Raw genomic sequence first — 21109 nt, 5'->3', positions numbered from 1 at the left:
ATACAAACTGCTGTCTTGGCGACCTTTCGTCGATTCCATGCACACTTGATACCATATAAACAATTATAACAAACTTGCCCGCAATTTTTTTATTGCTACATCATTCGAGCATACGAACCCTACCCCACATTTTTTGCATCCCTACACTTAGTACGCGTACATTTGGTGATGAAGAGTTACGTGCGTACTTAATGGTATTTTATGCATTCCTACATTTGGTAAGCGTACATTTGGTCATCGAAAATAACTAGCGCGCGTAATGGTAGTTTGTCCACTTATTATTCTGCCTATAGCACACACGCAATCACAATATGCAGCCGGCGAGACTATAGACGTAGGACAGCCCTCTCCAACTCCTTCCAGTACTGGCATTCAGGTCGGCACCAGGTCAGTGACTGGCCAGCTGAAAAAGCAGCATGTACGCTTCGCAGCTGTTAGCGAGGTGCTGACGGGAGGTTATCTGCGAGCGATGCATTGTGAAGAAGCCCTGAGAAATTTCATGTTAGCCCGTCCTCACATCTGCGCAGAACGCTGTGCGGACAGTCTGGGGAATGCCAGGCTGTGGGCAAAGGTCGCGTTACATCTGAACACGATGTTCTTAGTCGCAAGACGATTTTTCCAGTCCGGGTTTATAGGTGGCGTGCGCTCGCATCTGTATTTGACATCAGCTGACACTCCACATACATTCGTGGCTATTACGTGCCATTAGCCTGAGACATAAAACAGTGTGTCAATAAACAACGGGAAGTAATAAGGGATAATCATATTTAAACGCATGCACGCTTAACCGGAATGAGACCAGCCCTTCGCATTAAGAATACCTGGCAGCGCGCTTGAAACTTGTCGAATTCAGTCGTTGAGCATCCACAGGCGACTCATTAATGGGAGACGCAGCGCGGTATGTAAGGTACCGCTGTCCTGCCGCCATGCGCGCCGTCGGGGGGGGGGGGGGGGCAGGGGGCGGATTATGGTCCATACGAGTAGTTCGGTGACTGATCCGCGCGTCAGCGTATGTTTAAAGTAAACAGGCAGGACCCTCAGGGCCCCCAGGCCCGCTATTCAGCAGGACAGGGAGGTCGCTCCAGCGCAGAGCGCACCAGCTATTCTGATTGGTCCATGCGGTCCGACCTTGGAGCCCCAGATACGGGGCGGCTGTTTCGTGTCGTTCCGGTGCCGTAGTATTTTATTGGCTAATCGTGCGATAATGCTCATGGGATAACCATTGTCCTTGGACAGCTTCTGAGTTCTAGGACTTCTTTTCTGCAGTGCTGTTCCGTCAGATGACACGGGTCTGCGGTGAGTCCCTAGACAAAGGGGCAGGGGAGCAGATCAACGACGCCACGGGCGGGGGCTGATTAAGCGCAGGAAATGTTAGCCGTGAAGGCTCCTCGTCACCGCAGTGCCTCGCTCGTCTGCGACCTACCGCGCCTTGACGATCTGTTGGCGCTATCACTGAGATGGTGCCCTAGCCCCGCGGTTTTTGGCGGGAATCCCGTATGCCTTGGTTCCTGCATTCTTTCCCACTTAGTTGCTGCATGAGAGGCTTCCATTGCATTCACCAGTCTGGTGAACGCACGGTCCGCATGCGTGCGGTGCGGTGCATGTAACAGCAGTGAAGCTGAAAGCCGGAGCAGAACTCAACGATCGTTAAGCATGGCGGGCGACCTCGTGCGCGCCTCGCACCGAATTATCCGATTCTTCGCACCATCAGGGCGGCACCGTCATGGGCTTCGCACTGGCTCCAGTCGATCTTCGGGCAGGCGGCCAGCACCGAGTCTCGGTACCTCAGGGTGTTCACCACCGTGTAGCCGAGGCGGCTCAACCCCTGCCGCGTGTACGGTGAAGAAGCCGCCACGACCGCCGCCTGGCAGCCGGCCTTCGGCGCCAGCTCCATGGTTGTGCGCCGGAACAGTTCCGATGCGATGCCCTGACCGCGGTACCTGCCGGAGATGAAATTCGTAAAATCGATTCGAATCGAATCCCAAATCGATCGAAATCGACCAGTTTGGGAATGGTCATTGCCTTGGAATCTTGAGTCGATTGAGACAACCTCACAAAGCCAGCGCAAATGTAGAAGGAGGTATTTTACCTTCCGGCTGCTCGTCGCTCTCATACCATGCCATTGCTTCCACCTACATGCCATTCACGTTTACTCCACGTTTATGGTGTACAATTTCCTCAGTGGATAGTTCTCGTGCGTGCATGCAATGATTGAATAGTATGGCGATTACCGTGCTCTTGTAAGAGCTTCCTTCCGTGTTGTGCGCCGCGCTAACCCGCAGTCGACCATACGCTCTCGCCCCCGCGGCTGTGTCAGCTATTCCGGGTGCGGTGGACGTCCTCGTCGCTGCGCGGCGGGGTCGAGCCTTACGTGGCACGGTGGCATGCGGGTGACGGGGGGCGGAGGCGCTATGCAGCAGTGAACCTGGTCAGCTTGGTGGCACAACGCGGGTAGGGATATGACACTTCTTCGGGCCCTGCCCCACAAGAGTACCGACCGCGTTGAACTGCAGGTAGATAAGCAATCATAGAGTCAGAATTCCAATACAGTTAACCCTAACCCTGATAGGACGGGGTCCATGCGACCGCGCCCTGAGGTTTTCTTAGAATGACCCGCCGCTCTCCGGCATGTTCAATCGCGCTCAAATATTAAGAGGTCTATGGCTAAACCATTGCGCGTGCTTCGACGCCAAAAAGGTGTCCCCAGCTTCTCTGGTTCCGGAGCAGCGGCGTTTTTTTTTTTAGGAACACTGCGCGGCGATCTACAGGCGATGTGGGCGGCTGGTGGCAACCGACAACGCCACGGAACGCGTGCGGCGCGCCGACATTGTTACTTAAAAATAAATGTATCATAACTCTGTGGTAACAAATCAAAATGTATATCATTGCACTCATAATTGGGCAAGGAAAAAATCAAAATGTATATCATTGTACTCATAACTGAACAAGGAACACTTCTGTCTTCTGTCAAATCAGGGTGAAGGCAAGCGAGACTACAGTTCCATAGATCATGTTGAGAAGAGAGCTCTTCGACTTCATTGGACAACTGGAGGCGTCATAAAGACCACAGTTGACAGCTTAATAATGTTTTTGCGCCCGAAGAGAGAATCGCTATCCCCCAGCGACGAAATGAAACTGGGTAAAGAAAATAAATAAACCAAGCGAGTTCTGCAGCGGACGAGGGAAAACAACGGACATGTTGACTAGTCTGATTGTGAAGTGCAGCATCCAACATGTGACATCAAGGGCAGTGATATACTATGGCATGCCCAAGACCACGTCAGTGTTTGAGATATCCAATTTTAACGGATAATGATGCAGAATAAGAAGCGTATTTGTATCCATGTTCAGCGCACGCATGCAGAGAAGACCGCTGAAACTCTGGAGCAAATAACGTCGCTAAAACTGGTAGAACTAAGACTCTTGCAAAAATGGCGGGCTGAGGACACTGCTCTTTCTCAGGGACTGACTCTGAGTTTTGTATTTGATAATTGTTTATGTCCGAGTAACCATATGAAATTTCATTCCACATAGTTCAATACCACTCCATTCAAAACCGTGCATGCTACTCAGCCTTGCCGACGAATTAGGCCAACGTGGCTTTATCAACTCCGTTCCGCTGAAATAAAGGCGGCTTTGAAGGCTGTGTTTTTCACCTTGTGCTCAGAGAAGCTGGCACCCGACGGCCCGTGACACCCCCTAGCGTGGTCATTAGCGTGGGTATAGGTATGGCAACAGGTAAGAAGCGGAGCGCTGTTATTTCTCACCGCTTATCGACTGTGGCCATTATGCGTTCCAGCACAGTCTCCACGTCCAGTGCTTTGAAGATGTCATAGCCACCATTCAGCTGGCTGAAGAATTTGCCCAACCACTGATAGGCCTCCGTGTCCTGGCGCTCCCAGGTGGCCAGAGAAGACTCCGACGTCGGAGTGATGACGGTGTTGAGAGACGCTCCGACGACGCGGCTGGTGGCACTGTCCGTAGCCACCAGGCAGACGCTCCAGTCCCAGCCGCTTAGACTCGGTCTGAGCCAAGCGCGTTGGTTCTCCAGCTCTCCGCCATCGCACGCGCGCCCCAGTTTCGATCTGCAATGGTTCGGCATAGCCAGCATCAGATGTGGCACATTTATGTGTAAGTGTTGCATGTGACCTGTGACATGTGACGTGCCATGTTGTATGCTACGTGACGTCGAAACAAGTCGCAGCGATCTGTCTTTGCGCTTACATGAGAAACGTTCACTCCCACAAAGCTACGACCCACAGCACATAGTAAACCACAAAGCTTCGACCCACAGCACATAGTATCCCACAAAGCCCCGACCCACAGCACATAGTATCCCACAAAGCTCCAATCCACAGCACATAGTATCCCACAAAGTTCTGATCTTTCCCAGAAGGAAGGAAAAAGTTTAGAAAGGGTTGCAGACGACCGCACCTACACACTACGCAACCCGCACCACACACTTTATGTGCGATGTTACATACTACGTACTTTTTCGAGATACCCCATACCCCATACCCCATACTACATCACATACAGCTTTTTCCAAACTTTCTTTTCCTTTACCTCCTTCGGGAAAAGCTTGGCGATGTAAGTCATGTGTACACCTAATTATTCAAAGGTTCTACTTTATAGATTGAATTCCATGCTGGTTTTCACCAGCCATCAAAAGTGAAGTATCAAACGTGCTCCAAATGACGTCACAAAGGCCACTTTCGGCTGAGGAAGTTGTGGAAAGGACATGGCCCGGCGAGGGGCACCTAGGCCCCGGACGGCCCCGGAACAGACGCCATTTGGGATGGATAAATATCAAAAGTGCAGTACTTGGTGGCGTAACGTTTGGCACCTGTCTGTGACGAGTGGCCTACGCTAGAGGCGTCCAAATACGGAGGGTGTCGCTGGAACACACGCAACGGTAGCCTAAAGTCGTCTCGAATACTGTCGTGGATGTCACTTCGAAATCATGTGGATGGAAATAGCCTAATCACCAGCATGGGACGCAATGTGTGGGCTGCGGTAGTGGTGCCCTTCGGAAATTAGTTTTCAGTGTCTTTCAGCCCTGTTGCTTATGAAAACAAAGCAGGTGCGTTTGGAAGCTATTCAGGAGTTATCATTTGATACCTTCGGAACTGCCGCAAAATATCGATAATTGAGCTTCTGCACATATCGAAGCAAAATCAGTGCATTCTGACCTAGCATCTTCAAAAGTTCACAACGAAAACGGCAGCTTGGGTGAACCACGGATAGTTTGTAGGCGAAACTCATTAAAAAAAAAACAGATAGAGTACGGCTATTGCAAAATTTCTCTCGTAGAAGGGTAACTGCTTGAGACAATCAAAATCTCAGCCCAGTTAAGTTCTGCAGTGATGATTTACACATCGAGATAGCATACAGGTGCCATGGCTTTGGTTCGTTCCCACGGAAGCATACCTGACAAAGTGGACGTTCGTCCGGATAACCAGAATTGTCTACGCTCTAGCATGGGTGACTACTCCAGATATCAAGGTACTACCATTTATTTATGGGGACATATTGTAACTACGTATGCAAAATAACACTCTGAATCCAGGTGCAGTGTTGATGAACCAGTCACACTAAATATTATGGTCAGGGAACGTTTAGGAAGCTAATAACATTTAAAAAGGCAAGTTGATTGATCGAGAAAATGGTCTATAAATCAGCATGCAATTTGCAAGCAATATTCAAGCATCTTATATTTGCCTTTAACCATTTTCCAAAGCATTGTAGCCTTACTAGGAATTACGGGTAGGCATAACGTCTAAAGACCAATTTTTTGTTTCAATTCTAAACGTATACCAGCGCTTTCAGCAGCATGCATTGCATTAACTCATCGCAACAATGTAAACAGACGGAATTATCTGGAATTATTACATTATCAACATTTTGGTCATATTGAGGACTTGACAGTGACATCACTTACAAAGTTTCATCCGGAAAGAAGTGTTGTACAAAGATGTCTACGATCTCATCTTGTCTTGCTTCCTCCACCGGGCCATAGGTGATCTGGGACACAGCTGAGTCAGCCGGGCCCCCTGTCAACGAACAAAGCAGCTTGCGTTGGTGAAGGACGCTCCCCCGCTCCGCGTATTACAAAACGAGCAGCTGACACAGGTGATTTCAGGATGGTCAACACCAACTGACCTGCCGAGCTGTTACCAATGCGATGATTGCAGCATCAGATGACCTGTTGAATGTCACATCGATGAATACCCGCCCACCTCTGGGTTGTGGAGAAATCGTCTTGACGTGCTCAAGCGGGTATCATGACGTATAATTACGTGCCACCAATGCGTCATCACTGGCACTGAGATAGTGTCAAAGGGAAAGCGGAAAACACGCTCTGGTGTGTTTTGTGCTGGACGGCACCAAAATTTTAAAAATCAAGATGTCAAGGTCAGCACAAATAGTGATAGGTGCAAGCAGCACAAGTACAGGCACAAGTGGTACAGGGTATAAATACATGTGACGATGGTCAGTACAAGTGGTACATCGCCCTCGTCCTCACAGGGGTGGGAGGGGGGGGGGGGAAGATGCAACTCCACTGGGATTTTCTGGAGATTCCCTCCCACGTGTCATGTAATTGCGCCCAAATTTTCCGTAGCCAGTGGGGCATTGACTACGTGTGCTTCGACACTAGAACGTGTGTCAGGTATTTATGATTTCGGAGCTGTGACAGTCTTTTCGGAATACTGCACGGCGATGCCCGGCTGGCGCGGACGGCGGCTAGTAACCGATGAATCCAGCAATCACGCGCGGCGGGACGACACTTTAGGCGGCCCATCGGCCGGCCATGTATGCGTCATGAAAAGTATATATACTTTGACGAATAGGGTACGTAAAAATGAATGCCAATATATAATTAAAATAATTAATAAAATAATGCCAATATAATATTTGCCTCAAAGCTTATCTAACTAGATGTCAATGTGCTCAGAATTAAACAAAGAACTGGCCTGTGTACGTTCCATGCCCCCTCCTCCTTCCGTGGCATGGGTTCATAAATATGGGTATGTAAATCTGAAAAACGTCATTTTCGGGATAAATGTCCTCTGACCTAAAGTAACGGCATAATTTATTGACCCAGGATCATAGTATGTGTTATCAATCGTGAGACTCCGTTGAGACCAGTCTGGTCGTTTCTGCTGCGAGGCTCCATCGTCGTTAGTTTTTGAACGGCACAGGGCGTCGCATCGACCCCCTCTATTAGCCCGCGTTATGAAAAAGGCGAAACAGGATGAGAGTTAAAGTTATCCACGTTATGCGTGCTGGAAAACGTCTAGATGCGCATGCAAATATCAATTCGCGATATGCAGCTTGGGAAAGAAGTAACTGCGATATCTGGGTGGTTATGTAGCAATGTGGAATATGAAACATTACGGAATATATTACGTTACACTTAATGCACTTGGCAAAGGCAGAAAACTCTACTGTCATCACCGACTTCACATTCTTCAAGGTTGAACGTAGCTTAAATTTCATGCAATGCCCTCATCACGACATTGCTGAGGGAGTTGATCTCATGTGCAGGTATGTAGATCCTACCCGACACTGAAACAGAACAATCCACGATTCCCCCATTCTAGTGTGCGACACGGAAGGCGTAGGCAACACCAGCAAAAAACCATGCTTCCGACAGAAGCGAGACTGAGCAGAGACCTCAACCGGAGTGGGAGCTGTTCGAAACGGACGTATGAAGAGATCAGGCTGCAGAAGTGGGGGATAAGCAACAGCGCCGGTCATTGAGCTCTGTATCGGCCAAACGCTTGACGCGCTAACATGCTCAGAGCAGACAACGCGACGCTGATGAACGTGGCCGCTCACCTGAAGCCGTTGCGTGGTTCGCTGCCGGCGGGGTGAGCAGCGGCGCGGAGGCCGTCCTTTTGTTGAATGTTGGAGCCAGGACCAGAGGCGTTCTGAAGCCGGTTATCAGCCTGGTGGCCGTGAACATGCACCGGACGCCGCCCATCGCCCTGATAGGAAATGTCATTGTGTAATCGCACGAACGCAGCGCTGTGGATGCCACGGGTGTCGATTTGTACTCTTTTGGGAGGGCTCCGGCCTCCCTCCCCCATGTTGAGTTGCCCCCCAATATTGACTGGGCCTCCACAATATTTTTGGCTGGAATGTTGCCAAATAACTAGTGATGAATGACAAAATGACTAGGTAAACGATGACTATCAGACAAATACTTTTTTGTCTTACTGCGTAATGGCGTCGGCATGGAGGATGCAACGAGGCAGTTTGATGCCCACATCCTCGACTTATTTCCTTAAATGATGTGTAACTTAAAATAGTGGTGGTCAAACCCTTTGTATATGACGTGTTTTTCCTGTCAAGCACTGCTCTAGACGCTTATTCCCGCAAACTAAACATAATACTGACGCCGCTGATTTCCGGGTCTCGTGGAGACTTATGCCAAGCGTCATGCTGTCTGCTACTCATGAAAGACTACGAACCTAGCATTGTTTTTTTTTACTTGAAATCCGACTTTCTTTACTACATAGCTTTACGAGAAAACACAATGGGGCAACAGAATGCTATTTTTGGTGCGGCATCGTCACTTCAGAGAATAGTTTCAGTTGTGAAATGGGTGTAGGACACATAACAAAAAACAATAATTTTGCAAGGACAGGTTTTGATCGGATTCCTTGCTGAGAATAATTACTTGCCTGCATTCCGAACCAACCTCTCATTATGGTAACAAAGTATAAGGATCCATTTTGCCTCGGGCCCTTATCGAAATAGCACAAAAGCACCTTTACCGTGCCATGCACTTACATGACTCTCGGCGCCCTGTGATCAGGCTGACGCTGCCAAGTCAGCAGCCAAATGGCACTCTTCGGCGAGCCATACAAGAACGTTCGTCCTGCAAGGCGAACCCTCCACCATACGCTTCGCCACATCATGAACGTGGTCAGCATAACTTCAATTGATCTCAGCTCCAACAAAGTTAGGCTTCGGCAATGTCGAATGGTGTGTATTCGCGCCAATATAGTGATTTTTGCGAGCATTTTGCGCGTTGCAGCCAGTTGGTTCGTAGAAAGGCAAAGCCTGTTAGCTGCCACATCACCAACCTTTTTCCCAAATATATCACCTGTGACCTAGAATTGAGCCATGAACGGTGGAACTCGGATGCTGTATGCCACTGTTAATAACATTTTTGGTTTTGTTGTTATCCATCTTTACAGCTACACTTGCCATACAGTCTTGCGACAAAAATACAAGACAGTTCGAGTTTCATCTGGAATCCTGTGATCATTATATACAGCATTTTTGGCTGTATTCTATTACAATTTCCATGGAATTCAAAAATTTCGGTTAAAGCGAAACTGTCAGATTGCGAAAGACAAATGTATCGCTGTGCACAGCAAAAATGTAATCATTTGAAAATGTGCAATCGTACACATTAAAGCGAAACTTACTTTGTAGGATGATCTGTTCCTTTTTCGTAATGCTGAGGGAGAGCTGGCCGCCGTGGAATTAAAATGGCTTGCAACATATGTCATACGTCCATTTCACGAACATTTACGCAAGCCTCAGACGCACAACAATTTAACACGCGCACTTATGGCCGTTCGGTTGTGACGCGTTCAGTAGCGGGGGGGGGGGAAGGGGACAGTTTGACCCCTGAGATAAAAAGCAAGAGAACAAAAACACTTAATTTACAAGGTAGAAATGATTCTGTATGAACTGACTTGTATCCAATTTTCAGATGGACCGGGTCGAAGTACCTGTTGACCACTGTACTAAATAAGGTCAAACTTCAGATCGGTATCCCAAGTACCTCCAGGCCTGCTTATGCAACCGCTCTAACCCCTAAATACCTGTTCTAAGGGCAATCTCACTGGTGTTCATTTCAGTTCACAACGGTCGGGAATCAATGATTGATATGGGTCATTTTAGATCAGTGACCTCCTGTGACCTGCGAGAAGTCTAGATATGATGTCTGTTGACGTCCCTGTAATTGAGAAATTGGAAAAGAGCATAAAAAAACACCGCTTACGGCACGTCCTTCAGTGAAAAAACAGTTTGGGTTCACTTTCGGTCTCACCTTCATACTGACCCAAGTTTAATGGAGTTAGTCGTAATCCTGGCCTCAATTCCCCTATTCTCAGGATTAGCTACATCTTATAATGCCACCGGGTAGGGCCACTGCTTCACCTTGAAGACATAACTAAAATATACATTTTAATATTTGCGAGCCCCAATTGTGCTGCCGTTTGCACAAAAGTACTTTGTCTGAAAGAAATGGCATATGACCAAGCAGCCGGCACGCCTTAATACCAAAATTATCATCACAATCATCAGCATAACTGAATGGCATCACGCTGCTTCGCTGCTGAAGCGACCCCATTGGGGAAACGCTGTGGTGCTCGTAAGATCGACGCACACGCCGGTATAACTTGTAGCCGGTGTATCTTTCTCTCTCGACCAGGGGTGTAGTTTTGGAAAAGGAAAAAGTAGCTTCCTTTTCGGTGGGGAGGGGAACTGAGCGGTAAAAATGACACTTAATGCTTTCTCATTCATACCAGCATCTATTTGGCCTACGCAACGATTTCAGCGCGATAACTTGTATTGATTTCGATCTGAATCTTCTGCCTGCAAATCCCCTGCCAACCAGTTTGCAATATTTTTTGTGTGACTAAGCGAGCAAATCTTATGCCCTTTAAACTTCTTCGTCTACGAAAAAAACACGTCAAAAGATATTCCACTGCAAAGTTTGATTTGAACCGTCCCAGAGCCGTGCAACTCTATTCGCCTACGTTTTGGTATCATCTGCGTTACAACCACTTCTTACCTCGATAGCTCATATGAACAACAATCAGAAGAACCGAAGCGTGTTTTGCCTCTTAGTTTGGAAATACATGGCATGTGCAGGTTTATGCAGTTGATGAAACATGCTACCTCCCACACTACATTCGCTGCAATGAACTGTATCGGATGTAATTACGGAATTGAGCCGCGCTTGCATGGCACGATTTCGTAAATATGGGCATGCAAATCGGAAAAATGACATTTTGGGATAAAAGTCATTTGACCTAGCATAATGGCGTAGATTATTGACCCAGGATCATAGCATGTATTATCGATCGTGAGACTCCGTTGAGACCAATCTGCTCGTTTCTGCTGCGAGGCTCCATCGTCGTTAGTTTGGAACGGCACAGGGGGTCGCATCGACCCCCTCTATTAGTCCACGTTATGAAAAGGCGAAACAGGATGAGAGTTAAAGTTATCCACGTCATGCGTGCTTGCGAACGTCTAGATGCGCATGCAAATATAAATTCGCGATATGCAACTTGGGAAAGAAGTAACTGCGATATCTGGGTGGTTATGTAGCAATGTGGAATATGAAACATTACGGAATATATTACGTTACACTTAATGCACTTGGCAAAGACAGAAAACTCTACTGTCATCACCAACTTTACATTCTTCAAGGTTGAACGTATCTGAAATTTCATGCAATGCCCTCATCACGACATTGCTGAGGGAGTTGATCTCATGTGCAGGTATGTAGATCCTACCCGACACTGAAACAGAACAATCCACGATTCCCCCATTCTAGTGTGCTACACGGAAGGCGTAGGCGACACCAGCAAAAAACCATGCTTCCGACAGAAGCGAGACTGAGCAGAGACCTCAGCCGGAGTGGGAGCTGTTCGAAACGGACGTATGAAGAGATCAGGCTGCAGAAGTGGGGGATAAGCAACAGCGCCGGTCATTGAACTCTGTATCGGCCAAACGCTTGACGCGCTAACATGCCCAGAGCAGACAACGCGACGCTGATGAACGTGGCCGCTCACCTGAAGCCGTGGCGTGGTTCGCTGCCGGCGGGGTGAGCAGCGGCGCGGAGGCCGTCTCTTCGTTGAATGTTGGAGCCAGGACCAGAGGCGTTCTGAAGCCGGTTATCAGCCTGGTGGCCGTGAACATGCACCGGACGCCGCCCATCGCCCTGATAAGGAAAGCCATTGTGTAATCGCACGAACGCAGCGCTGTGGATGCCACGGGTGTCGATTTGTACTCTTTTGGGAGGGCTCCGGCCTCCCTCTGCCCCCAATAATGCGCTGCCCCCCCCCCAATATAGGCTTGGCCCTCTCCAATGTGTTTTGCTGGAGTTCTGCAGAATGACTAATGCGTAGGTAAAATATGTCTATCACGCAGGTTACTTTTGTTTTGTCTTGCTGCGTGGTGGCGCCGGCATGGAGGATGCAACGGGGCAGTTCGGTGCCCGCATCCTCGACTTATTTCCTTAAACGATGAGTTACTTAACGTAGTGGTGGTCAAACCCTTTCATATATGAGGGCTTTTTTGCCGGTCAAACATGACCCCAGAAGCTGATTCCCGCAAACTAAACATGCTGCTGACGTCATCAATTCACTGGCCTTGTGGAAACTTTTATGCCAACCGCAATTGTGTTTGCTACCCATGGAAGGCTACGAGCCTAGCATCGTTTTTTACTTGAGATCCGACTTTCTTTGCAATACGTTATTTTTATATGCATATTTTTGGTGCGGCATCTTCACTTCAGAATATAATTTCAGCCATGAAATAGATACAATACACATAACAGAATGCAAAAACAATTACAACGACAGGTTTTTAGTCGGATTCCTTGCTGATAATGATTACTTGCCTGCACTCCGAACCTTCTAAAGTTTGCAGTCTGCTTCTGCTGTATGTGGGTAACAAGCTGAGGCGACCCATAGGGGAAACGTTGTGGTGTTTTATAGGATCGACGCACACGCAGGTATCATCTATAGCCAGCACGTCTTTCTCATCGGACCAGGGAAGTAGTTTTGAAAAGGAATTTTTTTTTGGGTGGGGGAAGGCAGCTGAGCAGTAAAATTGATGCTTCAGTTTTTCTTACAAGTGTCTGCACGCTCGCTTCGCTGCACTAATGAAAACACTGTAGGAATCTTATTGTCCATCTGTTGTAGCTGGATTTACGCCTATAGCTGGTCCAGGGGCCGAGATATGGCGCAAAACGTGAAAGAGACTTGGCCACAGGCGGCGCGGTGCTGGCGGCCTCTGGCGGCTGCCATAGGATCAGAGGATCAGACGTCAGAGGCCATAGGATCAGGCCACAGGATCAGAGGATCAGACGTCAGAGGCCATAGGATCAGGCCATAGGATCAGAGGATCAGACGTCAGAGGCCATAGGATCAGGCCACAGGATCAGAGGATCAGACGTCAGAGGCCATAGGATCAGGCCACAGGATCAGAGGATCAGACGTCAGAGGCCAGAGGATCAGGCCACAGGATCAGAGGATCAGACGTCAGAGGCCATAGGATCAGGCCATAGGATCAGAGGATCAGACGTCAGAGGCCATAGGATCAGGTCATAGGATCAGGCCACAGGATCAGACATCCCCTGAGGCAACCGCCGGCGTCGACCGAGACACCGGAGGGCGCCGTTCCGTCGCGGCGTAAACAGCCGCCATGCACTTCATCAGTCTAGGCTCATTTTGGGGCAAACCGTTGTGAAAATAGGATCAACAAAAGGGTGGTTTAGAGAGAGAAAGAATCGGCCAACACTAAATCACGAATATTTTTACGGTAGCGGTTTGTATTCGGCGCCGATTTTTAAACTTGGTCGTTTGCATCTTACATTACATTTGCAGCGCAACAGTCGCCGTACAAACCCGCGAAACGCACTGAAAGTGTAGCCGCTTCAATTGTGAATGTTTGGAAAAAATTATCCCTTCTACCTGCACTGCGTGCCGAACTATAACCCAAAACGTCAAAAAAACGGTCAATTCCACCTTATCAATAGGTGTGCATGGACCACGTTTCACGGACCACGTGGCGCCTTAAACTTATACCAGTCCGATGGCCCATGCAATTGTCTATCTGGATGTGCAAGTTTTATGCCACTGCGACCCTTGGTTATCGAGATATGGCTGCGGGAGGCGGAGCGTGTGGGGCCGTTGGCCGGTCGTCGCGAAATTGGCGCCGTCCTTGTTAAACCTACGGGGATTTCTGCACCCTTTTTTGCTCACCACGCACTCATTTTTGCGATATGCAGAATTTTGACGTGACTAAGGCGGGCTATGCCAGCAGGCCTTGGTCCTGTGAAAATTTCATTAAAAAATTCCTTGCCGCTTAGCTTGCAGGTGATCCCAATGGAGTGGCGGGCACACACACACACACACACACACACACACACACACACACACACACACACACACATACACACACACACACACACACACACACACACACACACACACACACACACACACACACACACACACACACACACACACTGCTCCCTCAGTATAATAGTAGATTTATACCAGCATTATGTTCGCCTACTCACCGATTTAAAAATGATAGCTTCCATTGATTTCGATCTGGATCCTTTGCCTCCTTATCCCCTGCCAGCCAATTTACAAGTTGTTATGTGACTAAGCGCGCGAATCAATGCCCTGTAAACCTCTTCACCTACGAAAAAACACGTCACAGGATACTCCATCGCTATGTTTCATTTGCACGTTCCTATAGTCGCGCAGCTCTATTCGCCTAGGTTTCGGTATCATCTACGTTACTTTATAAAACACTAGTTATCACTTACCCTATGCTTGACTCGGGGTGAATTCGGAATCGACTCTGGAACCAACCATGTTTTTTGTCAGGTCAAGATGAGTAGGTTTTTGCATATAAATGTAAGTGAGTCGGAAGCTGTATGGAGCTGGTTGTATTTACTGACATTCGACGGGTGGTCTCAAGGATATACACTGGTAATAAACTATTTCTTATCTCGATAGCGTATATGAAAAACAACCGGAAGAACATAATCTTACTTTGCATTTTAGTTTGGAAGTATATGGCATGTGCAGGTTTGTGTAGTTGGTGAAACGTATTACTTTCTACGCTGCATTCACTACAGTCAATTCCATCGGAAGCAATTACGAAATTTAGCCGCACTTACCTGAGTTGGAATCGAAGCTCACTTCCTTGCGAGTGCTTGGACACAGAGTTGAAACCGACCCCACAAGCCGTACGCCAAAGTCGGAATCAATTCTAAAGAGGTGCTGCCAGTTAGAAGCGCAGTGGCCACCTTTCTTCCCTCTCAACATCCCAGGCGTCTTGCTAGGATCAGTCATATAAAATAAAGTCAGCTTGCCAATGTTGAGATTCTTTCGAATATGTTCGTTCTATTTACTTTCGACAGTCATCAGCGCTTAAATATCGTGAAGAAGCGATTGCGTGGCTCCGTGTCCCACCATTGAAGACAAGTAACGAATAGTTCTTATCGGACCGAAGCAGCTGCTGATTATGAAATGGTTCATAAAGAACAGACCAGTAATAACTTGTGGAGAATTCGAAATGACGTTTATGATACGCTGCAATTATAGTTCACGGATCAAAATGAATTTGACGAGATTGAAGAACCAAATGTCAGGTTGAGAATTGTGCTGTTGTGCCCATCTTGTGACTTCGATTGTGTCGTGTTTAATATTTTATGTTGGACTGGACTTCCTTGGTTTGGTCGGGAGAAGAGGCTTTCCGGCAAGAAATCACCTTTTCAAGGTCAAATTATCAAGGCAAGAGGTGGGTGGTGGGACTATGCTGCCATCTGGGAGACTGCCACTACCGCTCCTTACCCCGCACAGGGAACCTGCTTTGGGCTGTGCGCGGAGCTCGGGTGCGTGGTCCGCGCCAAGGGACTCTTCAGTCCGCTTATGGCGGTTGTACGCAAGTTGTCACAGAGAGACCAGAGTTGCGGGGATTCTGGTGCAGCGTTGAATGAGAAGGAAGGGTGGACGTGGGCCATGGATTAGAGCATGGTGATTTCACGCAGGTGATTAGGGGAATATCTGCACAGGTTGGATTGGATCGGATGCGACCTGGGATTTTTGAAGAAATTGACAAGCTGGGCGAATTAAGTGAAAACTTGGTGGTTGACAAGACGGAATCCTGGACATATACTCCTAACCAATATTTAACTCCATATTAGTGAGCGTACTAAAATGAGCAGTTCTCCCCTTTGCGTCTATTCGCTGTGCACAGGGCACATCCCTAGTATTTCGCTTCATGCCAATGCCAGGAGTGGCGTCACTGGTGTTGTACCACCGGAGATTCAGAGGACAGAGGAAATGCCAAGGGTGGCGTCACTGGCGCTGTACCATCGGAGTTTCAGAAGACTGCACTGCGCCGCGGTGTCGCCAGTCATCCTGTGCCTGTGCTGTACTGTACTGTACTGCGCCGTAATGTCGCCAATCATCCCTGTGCCTCTGCTGTATTGTGCTGTACTGCGCCGCAGTGTCGCCAGTCATCCCTGTGCCTGTACCGTACTGTTCTGCGCCATAATGTCGCCAGTCATCCCTGTGCCTGTGCTGTATTGTGCTATACTGTACTGTACTGTACTGCGCCGTAATGTCACCAATCATCCCTGTGCCTCTGCTGTATTGTGCTGTACTGCGCCGCAGTGTCGCCAGTCATCCCTGTGCCTGTACCGTACTGTTCTGCGCCATAATGTCGCCAGTCATCCCTGTGCCTGTGCTGTACTGTACTGTACTGCGCCGCAGTGTCGCCAGTCATCCCTGTGCCTGCACTGTACTGTCCTACGCCGTAATGTCGCCAGTCATCCCTGTGCCTGTGCTATACTGTACTGTACTGTACTGCGCCGTAATGTCGCCAGTCATCCCTGTGTCTGTACTGTACTGTACTGCGCCGTAATGTCGCCAGTCATCCCTGTGCCTGTGCTGTATTGTGCTGTGCTGTACTGTACTGCGCCGTAATGTCGCCAGTTGCCCCCGTGCTCCCTGAGATTCAGAGGACGGAGCAAGTACGGGGCTCGTTCTTTGCATACCACGCCACAAGCGTAACGTAGAAGTTTAAGATAGTTGGGATTACTTGTTGTCCCAGTTGGTGGCGCTGTCCCTGCTTAATGCATGGCTAAAATATTAACACAGGGCAGTTATATCTATTTCTCTACAACGAAAAAAAAACACAAGCAAGATGTTGAGAAAGGCAAACTGGGATCATGTGAACAAGTGACAAGTACAAATGAAGCGAGCAAATCATGACAACACAAGCTCCAGGTTGAACTCAAGTCGTCTGTGCTGCTAACGACGGGAGCTACGACAACAGAGCAAATACTCCATGATTCACATGGAAGATATCCATCTCTCGCCACCGAACCCCAATATCTATGCAAGTCAGTAAGCATTCTGCCTTTCAAAGATGAAATGCACTAGATTATACCCGAGCCGTGCGGGCTCGCAACAACCGAGCCGATTCGGCGAAATCTGCCGGCCACGACACGCAGGCGCTTGGTAGATTACAAAACAACCAAAGCGGCCAGGAGCGCTCCGTCCCAGCAAGCCCCCTGTCCGTCGACGGCACTCAGATCCGGTCCGAGGCCCAGCGATCCCGATAACAAAAGCAACGTTTGCACTTTTGATCAAGCTATCCACGCACCCCGTTGTACCAGCGTTAACGCCGTGTCGGCACCCCCTGTTCGACAAACCATCCACACCGACCAATGAGAGGCCAATGTGCGGCTGTCGCGAGTTGCCGTGAGCGCTGAGCGATCACCCTGCGTCCGCCCGCACCAGCCGCTCCCGAGTCGCGGAGACGGGTGCACCGGACCACGAGCCGGGCCGGTGGCCAGCCCTGAAGGCGCGGTGGCGGCGGAAGGGCGACAAGCAGTGGTCTCCCCGGGCGCATTTCATGCAGTGGCAAGCAGGCTGCTCAAGCTCGTGTTCGGAATGGCGAACGTCCACGTCGCCACAGTAAGCCCTCTCGCCTGCAGAGAGTTTGCGTCCGCTGCAGCGACCATGAATGCCCGTCCAATTGCTGGCTATGCTGTTAGGATCCGACAGGCGACACTCGCTTAGCTCACAGTGACGTGCTTACACGGCGCTCTAGCTTGAAGCCGCCCCATGGTCCTTGGATTGTCAAAGCTCGGAGCCCCCAACGCTCGCCGACCTGTTCCCTCAGCACGGCTTCAAAGCTCCCACTGTGACGTCACGCGCAGCAGGCAGCAGCTGGCCAGGCGGCGTTCTCCGCTTGGCCAGAGACTCGCAGCACACGACCATTAAAATATCACACCCTCTCTCGCACGTCCGAACGGCCCGCGACACTCTACCGGTCTGACTTCGCCACAGCGAGCGCGCGCCTCCTCAGCGGCGCCCCGTCGGCCCGCCGGCCGGCTATAGCACGTAGAAGCACCAGTAGACGGTGTTGAACAGCACAAACGATACGGGAAAGACGACGCGCGAGTACTTGTCGATGATGTTGACGTCCTTGATGCGCGGAAACGAGCGCGAGAACACGGACGCGCCGCGCCGGATGGTCGTGAGCACGCGCCGCCGCTGCGCCGGTCGGCCGCGGCCGCCCGTCGCGTACCCCCGCGACATGCGGAAGCTCGGCGGAAACTTCATGTCGGCGCCGTCGGCGGTGCAGTAGCGGCCCGTGCGTCGATTGCGGATGGACGGGATGGGTGAGACGCGTATGTCCTGCAGCTCGATGATCTCCTCGTTGCTGAGCCCGTCGACCTTGACGGCCTGCGCGGCCGGCGCGGTGCCGTTCTCTCGCCGTCGCTTGTCCTTCTTCTTGGCGCGCGCGCCCCAGTAGGTGTAGTTGACAGCAGCGTACTCAAGCAGCGCGGCGAACACGAACACGAAACACATGACCAGGTAGATGTCTATGGCCTTGACGTAGGAGATGCGCGGCAGGGAGGAGCGTACGCCCGTGCTGATGGTGGTCATGGTGAGCACCGTGGTGATGCCTGCCAGACAGAGGAGATGTCAGGGTCTGGCGGTGCCTGCCAGACAGAATGTCAGGGTCTGGCGGTGCCTGCCAGACAAAGGAAATGTCAGGGTCTGGCGGTGCCTGCCAGACAGAGAGAATGCCAGGGTCTGGCGGTGCCTGCCAGACAGAGAGAATGTCAGGGTCTGGAGGTGCCTGCCAGACAGAGGGAATGCCAGGGTCTGGCGGTGCCTGCCAGACAGAGAGAATGCCAGGGTCTGGCGGTGCCTGCCAGACAGAGAGAATGTCAGGGTCTGGCGGTGCCTGCCAGACAGAGGGAATGCCAGGGTCGGGTGGTGCCTGCCAGACAGAGGGAATGTCAGGGTCTGGTGGTGCTTGCCAGACAAAGAGGATGTCAGGGTCTGGCGGTGCCTGCCAGACAGAGGGAATGTCAGGGTCTGGAGGTGCCTGTCAGGCAAAGAGAATGTCGGGGTCTGGCGGTGCCTGTCAGACAGAGGGAATGTCAGGGTCTGGTGGTGCCTGCCAGACACACGGTGGGGAGGAGCAGGAGACAGGGTTTGATGATGCCTGCCACACGTGAAGCCCACGAGACGCAGGACGACTTTCATTGCTTTAATCAGTGCCGTACTAGCGACGGATGCGGTTTGGGAGACACGTAAAACCTGTTATTGGTGACTTAGTGGTTTTGTCTGGGGTACATGTTAAGAGAGGTAGTGCAGTCGAATTCCCAACCATTGATCACACGTCACGGAGTATCGTCGGCCGCCCCACAGGCATAACGCGATGTAAGCCAACAGAAGACTGCTCTCTATTAAAGACTTACAAAGTGTTTCATTTAAGAGCAGCCAACATGCTGTTACTTCTCGCTATATCACCTATGTAATGGAACAAGCATGTAAGCTTGCATATTGACAAACCCCGAAAGATGCAACACAATCACATCCCAGCTTTCTATCAAGACGTGAACCTTCTCAGCATAGTGTCAGTAGTGAATGTCAGGTTATGAGTGACTCAGTGTCGTGTGGCTCTATGTGACATCGCTAAGTCGGCCATTCGTCCCCGAATTTATCAGCGGTGACGGGCCAAATCTACTCACCAAGCGCCACGCGCGCGCTGGTGGCCTCGTGGTTGATCCAGAAGGAGACCCAGGAAAGCATGACGATCAGGATTGAGGGCAGGTAGGTCTGGAAGACGAAGTAGCCGATGTTGCGCTGCAGCCGGAAGGAGAGCGACAGGCGCTGGTAGATGCCCGTGGCCAGCTTCTCCTTGCGGTCGTTGGTCTCGTAGCCAATGATGGTGAACTGCGGCAGCTTGGCCTCCTCCACGCCGACCACCGGCGTCTCCTTCCAGTACATGACCACGTCCTTCACCGTGTAGCCGTCTGCGGAGGTGAAGTGGGCGTTGACAGATGCACGAACAGTACGTGCATGTTTGCGATAGTGTGAGAGGTAGCCCTGGCACGGAGATGCGAGTAATTGGCCGCTGTTGGACATGAAGTGGAACGCTAGATAACGATGCTCTCATATGCGGCAATACGCCTTTTCACGTTATGCGTTAACAGAACAGGCACGGACATCGATAAATTACAGACGATCAATAGAAGAAAAGTGGATAAAGTATACCGAATGTGCACTTATGGCCGACCAAACGTTTCAGACAGCTAGACAACGGTATCAGATTCGCCGACCTCCGTCGACCACTACAAGGCTATTATAACAATGCCCTCAACGGCATTTCCTGTCCTTCAAGTATTGAAGCAAAAATAATATACCCATCAACAATCGAGATAAGATCACGTGCCCATGGACCACCATGAATGGCCATAGCTTCTGTCGAGAGCTTGGACCAACAGCAATATGGCTGCCCAGACAAAGGTCAACCCAATGAAGCAGGCGTGTCAACACTCCCGGTGTTGACCCTCCTAGGTCACCGCTGCCTTTTTCGTCAGAGGACGCCGCCTGACCGGCGCTCACAGATCAAGTCAGTCGACTAATGTCAACAACACCCGATAGCTACATTCGTCAGGTGAAGCCCACTTTACCGAACATCAGTTTAGGCGACACCTCCGTCAAACTGTGAAAATCTGAAGCAAGTCGCCTGTTCTCGTCTGGCCACTTCAGTGACCTATTGGCAGGTGTGCACTGATCACACCGCTGCGCAAGGCGTGGAAGGAGAAGCGAGAACTATGCTTTGGTACGGAGACCAACCGCAAAACCAGTGAGTCGTATTTTTAAAAGTGGGAGATTACAGCCTTCCTATTCTGAAGGACGCTGACAGGTTTAAATAACGGTCACCCATCATCTTGCGCGTCCCTCTTTCCCCACCTCGCCCGGGAAGGAGTCGCTCCTCTGCCGCCCGCGCCGCCGCC

General features: G+C 50.1%; 2 protein-coding genes across 4 annotated transcripts in view; both read right to left on the bottom strand.

Moving 5' to 3' along the window:
* Nucleotides 1-57: 57 nt before the first annotated feature.
* On the bottom strand, nucleotides 58-11972 carry LOC119112756 (uncharacterized). 2 transcript variants are annotated; one of them, XM_037237038.1, is made up of 5 exons: nucleotides 11826-11972; nucleotides 7843-7991; nucleotides 5942-6053; nucleotides 3768-4085; nucleotides 58-1940 (listed from the first exon to the last, which is right to left on the bottom strand). In XM_037237038.1, exons 2-5 carry the CDS (start codon nucleotides 7985-7987, stop codon nucleotides 1688-1690), a joined length of 828 nt encoding a protein of 275 aa, XP_037092933.1. In that variant the 5' UTR covers nucleotides 7988-7991; nucleotides 11826-11972; the 3' UTR covers nucleotides 58-1687. The 2 variants fall into 2 exon arrangements, with proteins under 2 accessions (XP_037092933.1, XP_037092941.1); XM_037237046.1 differs by lacking the exon at nucleotides 7843-7991.
* A 4964-nt stretch (nucleotides 11973-16936) lies between these two features.
* Nucleotides 16937-21109, bottom strand: part of Lcch3 (Ligand-gated chloride channel homolog 3) — a 39789-nt gene continuing 35616 nt past the window's right edge. For both annotated transcript variants that reach the window (XM_037234173.1, XM_037234182.1), the window contains 2 exons: nucleotides 19838-20122; nucleotides 16937-18760 (listed from right to left, as the gene is read on the bottom strand). In XM_037234173.1, coding sequence (XP_037090068.1) covers nucleotides 18183-18760; nucleotides 19838-20122 — 863 coding nt within the window. In that variant the 3' untranslated portion in view covers nucleotides 16937-18182. The remainder of the gene's footprint in view (nucleotides 18761-19837; nucleotides 20123-21109) is intronic.

The sequence above is a fragment of the Pollicipes pollicipes genome, unplaced genomic scaffold (assembly GCF_011947565.3).
Source record: "Pollicipes pollicipes isolate AB1234 unplaced genomic scaffold, Ppol_2.1 Scaffold_2555;HRSCAF=2994_pilon_pilon_pilon, whole genome shotgun sequence".
Classification (NCBI taxonomy): Eukaryota; Metazoa; Arthropoda; class Thecostraca; order Pollicipedomorpha; family Pollicipedidae; genus Pollicipes; species Pollicipes pollicipes.
This window is presented reverse-complemented; position numbering and strand designations above follow the sequence as displayed.

Excerpts from the sequence above, each read along its gene's own strand:
- LOC119112756 (XM_037237038.1), bottom strand. The coding sequence starts at position 7,987 with ATGGGCGGCGTCCGGTGCATGTTCACGGCCACCAGGCTGATAACCGGC. Across the intron at positions 6,054-7,842 it reads GAACCACGCAACGGCTTCAG|GGGGCCCGGCTGACTCAGCT; the intron begins GTGAGCGGCCAC and ends GTTCGTTGACAG. Across the intron at positions 4,086-5,941 it reads TTCTTTCCGGATGAAACTTT|ATCGAAACTGGGGCGCGCGT; the intron begins GTAAGTGATGTC and ends GAACCATTGCAG.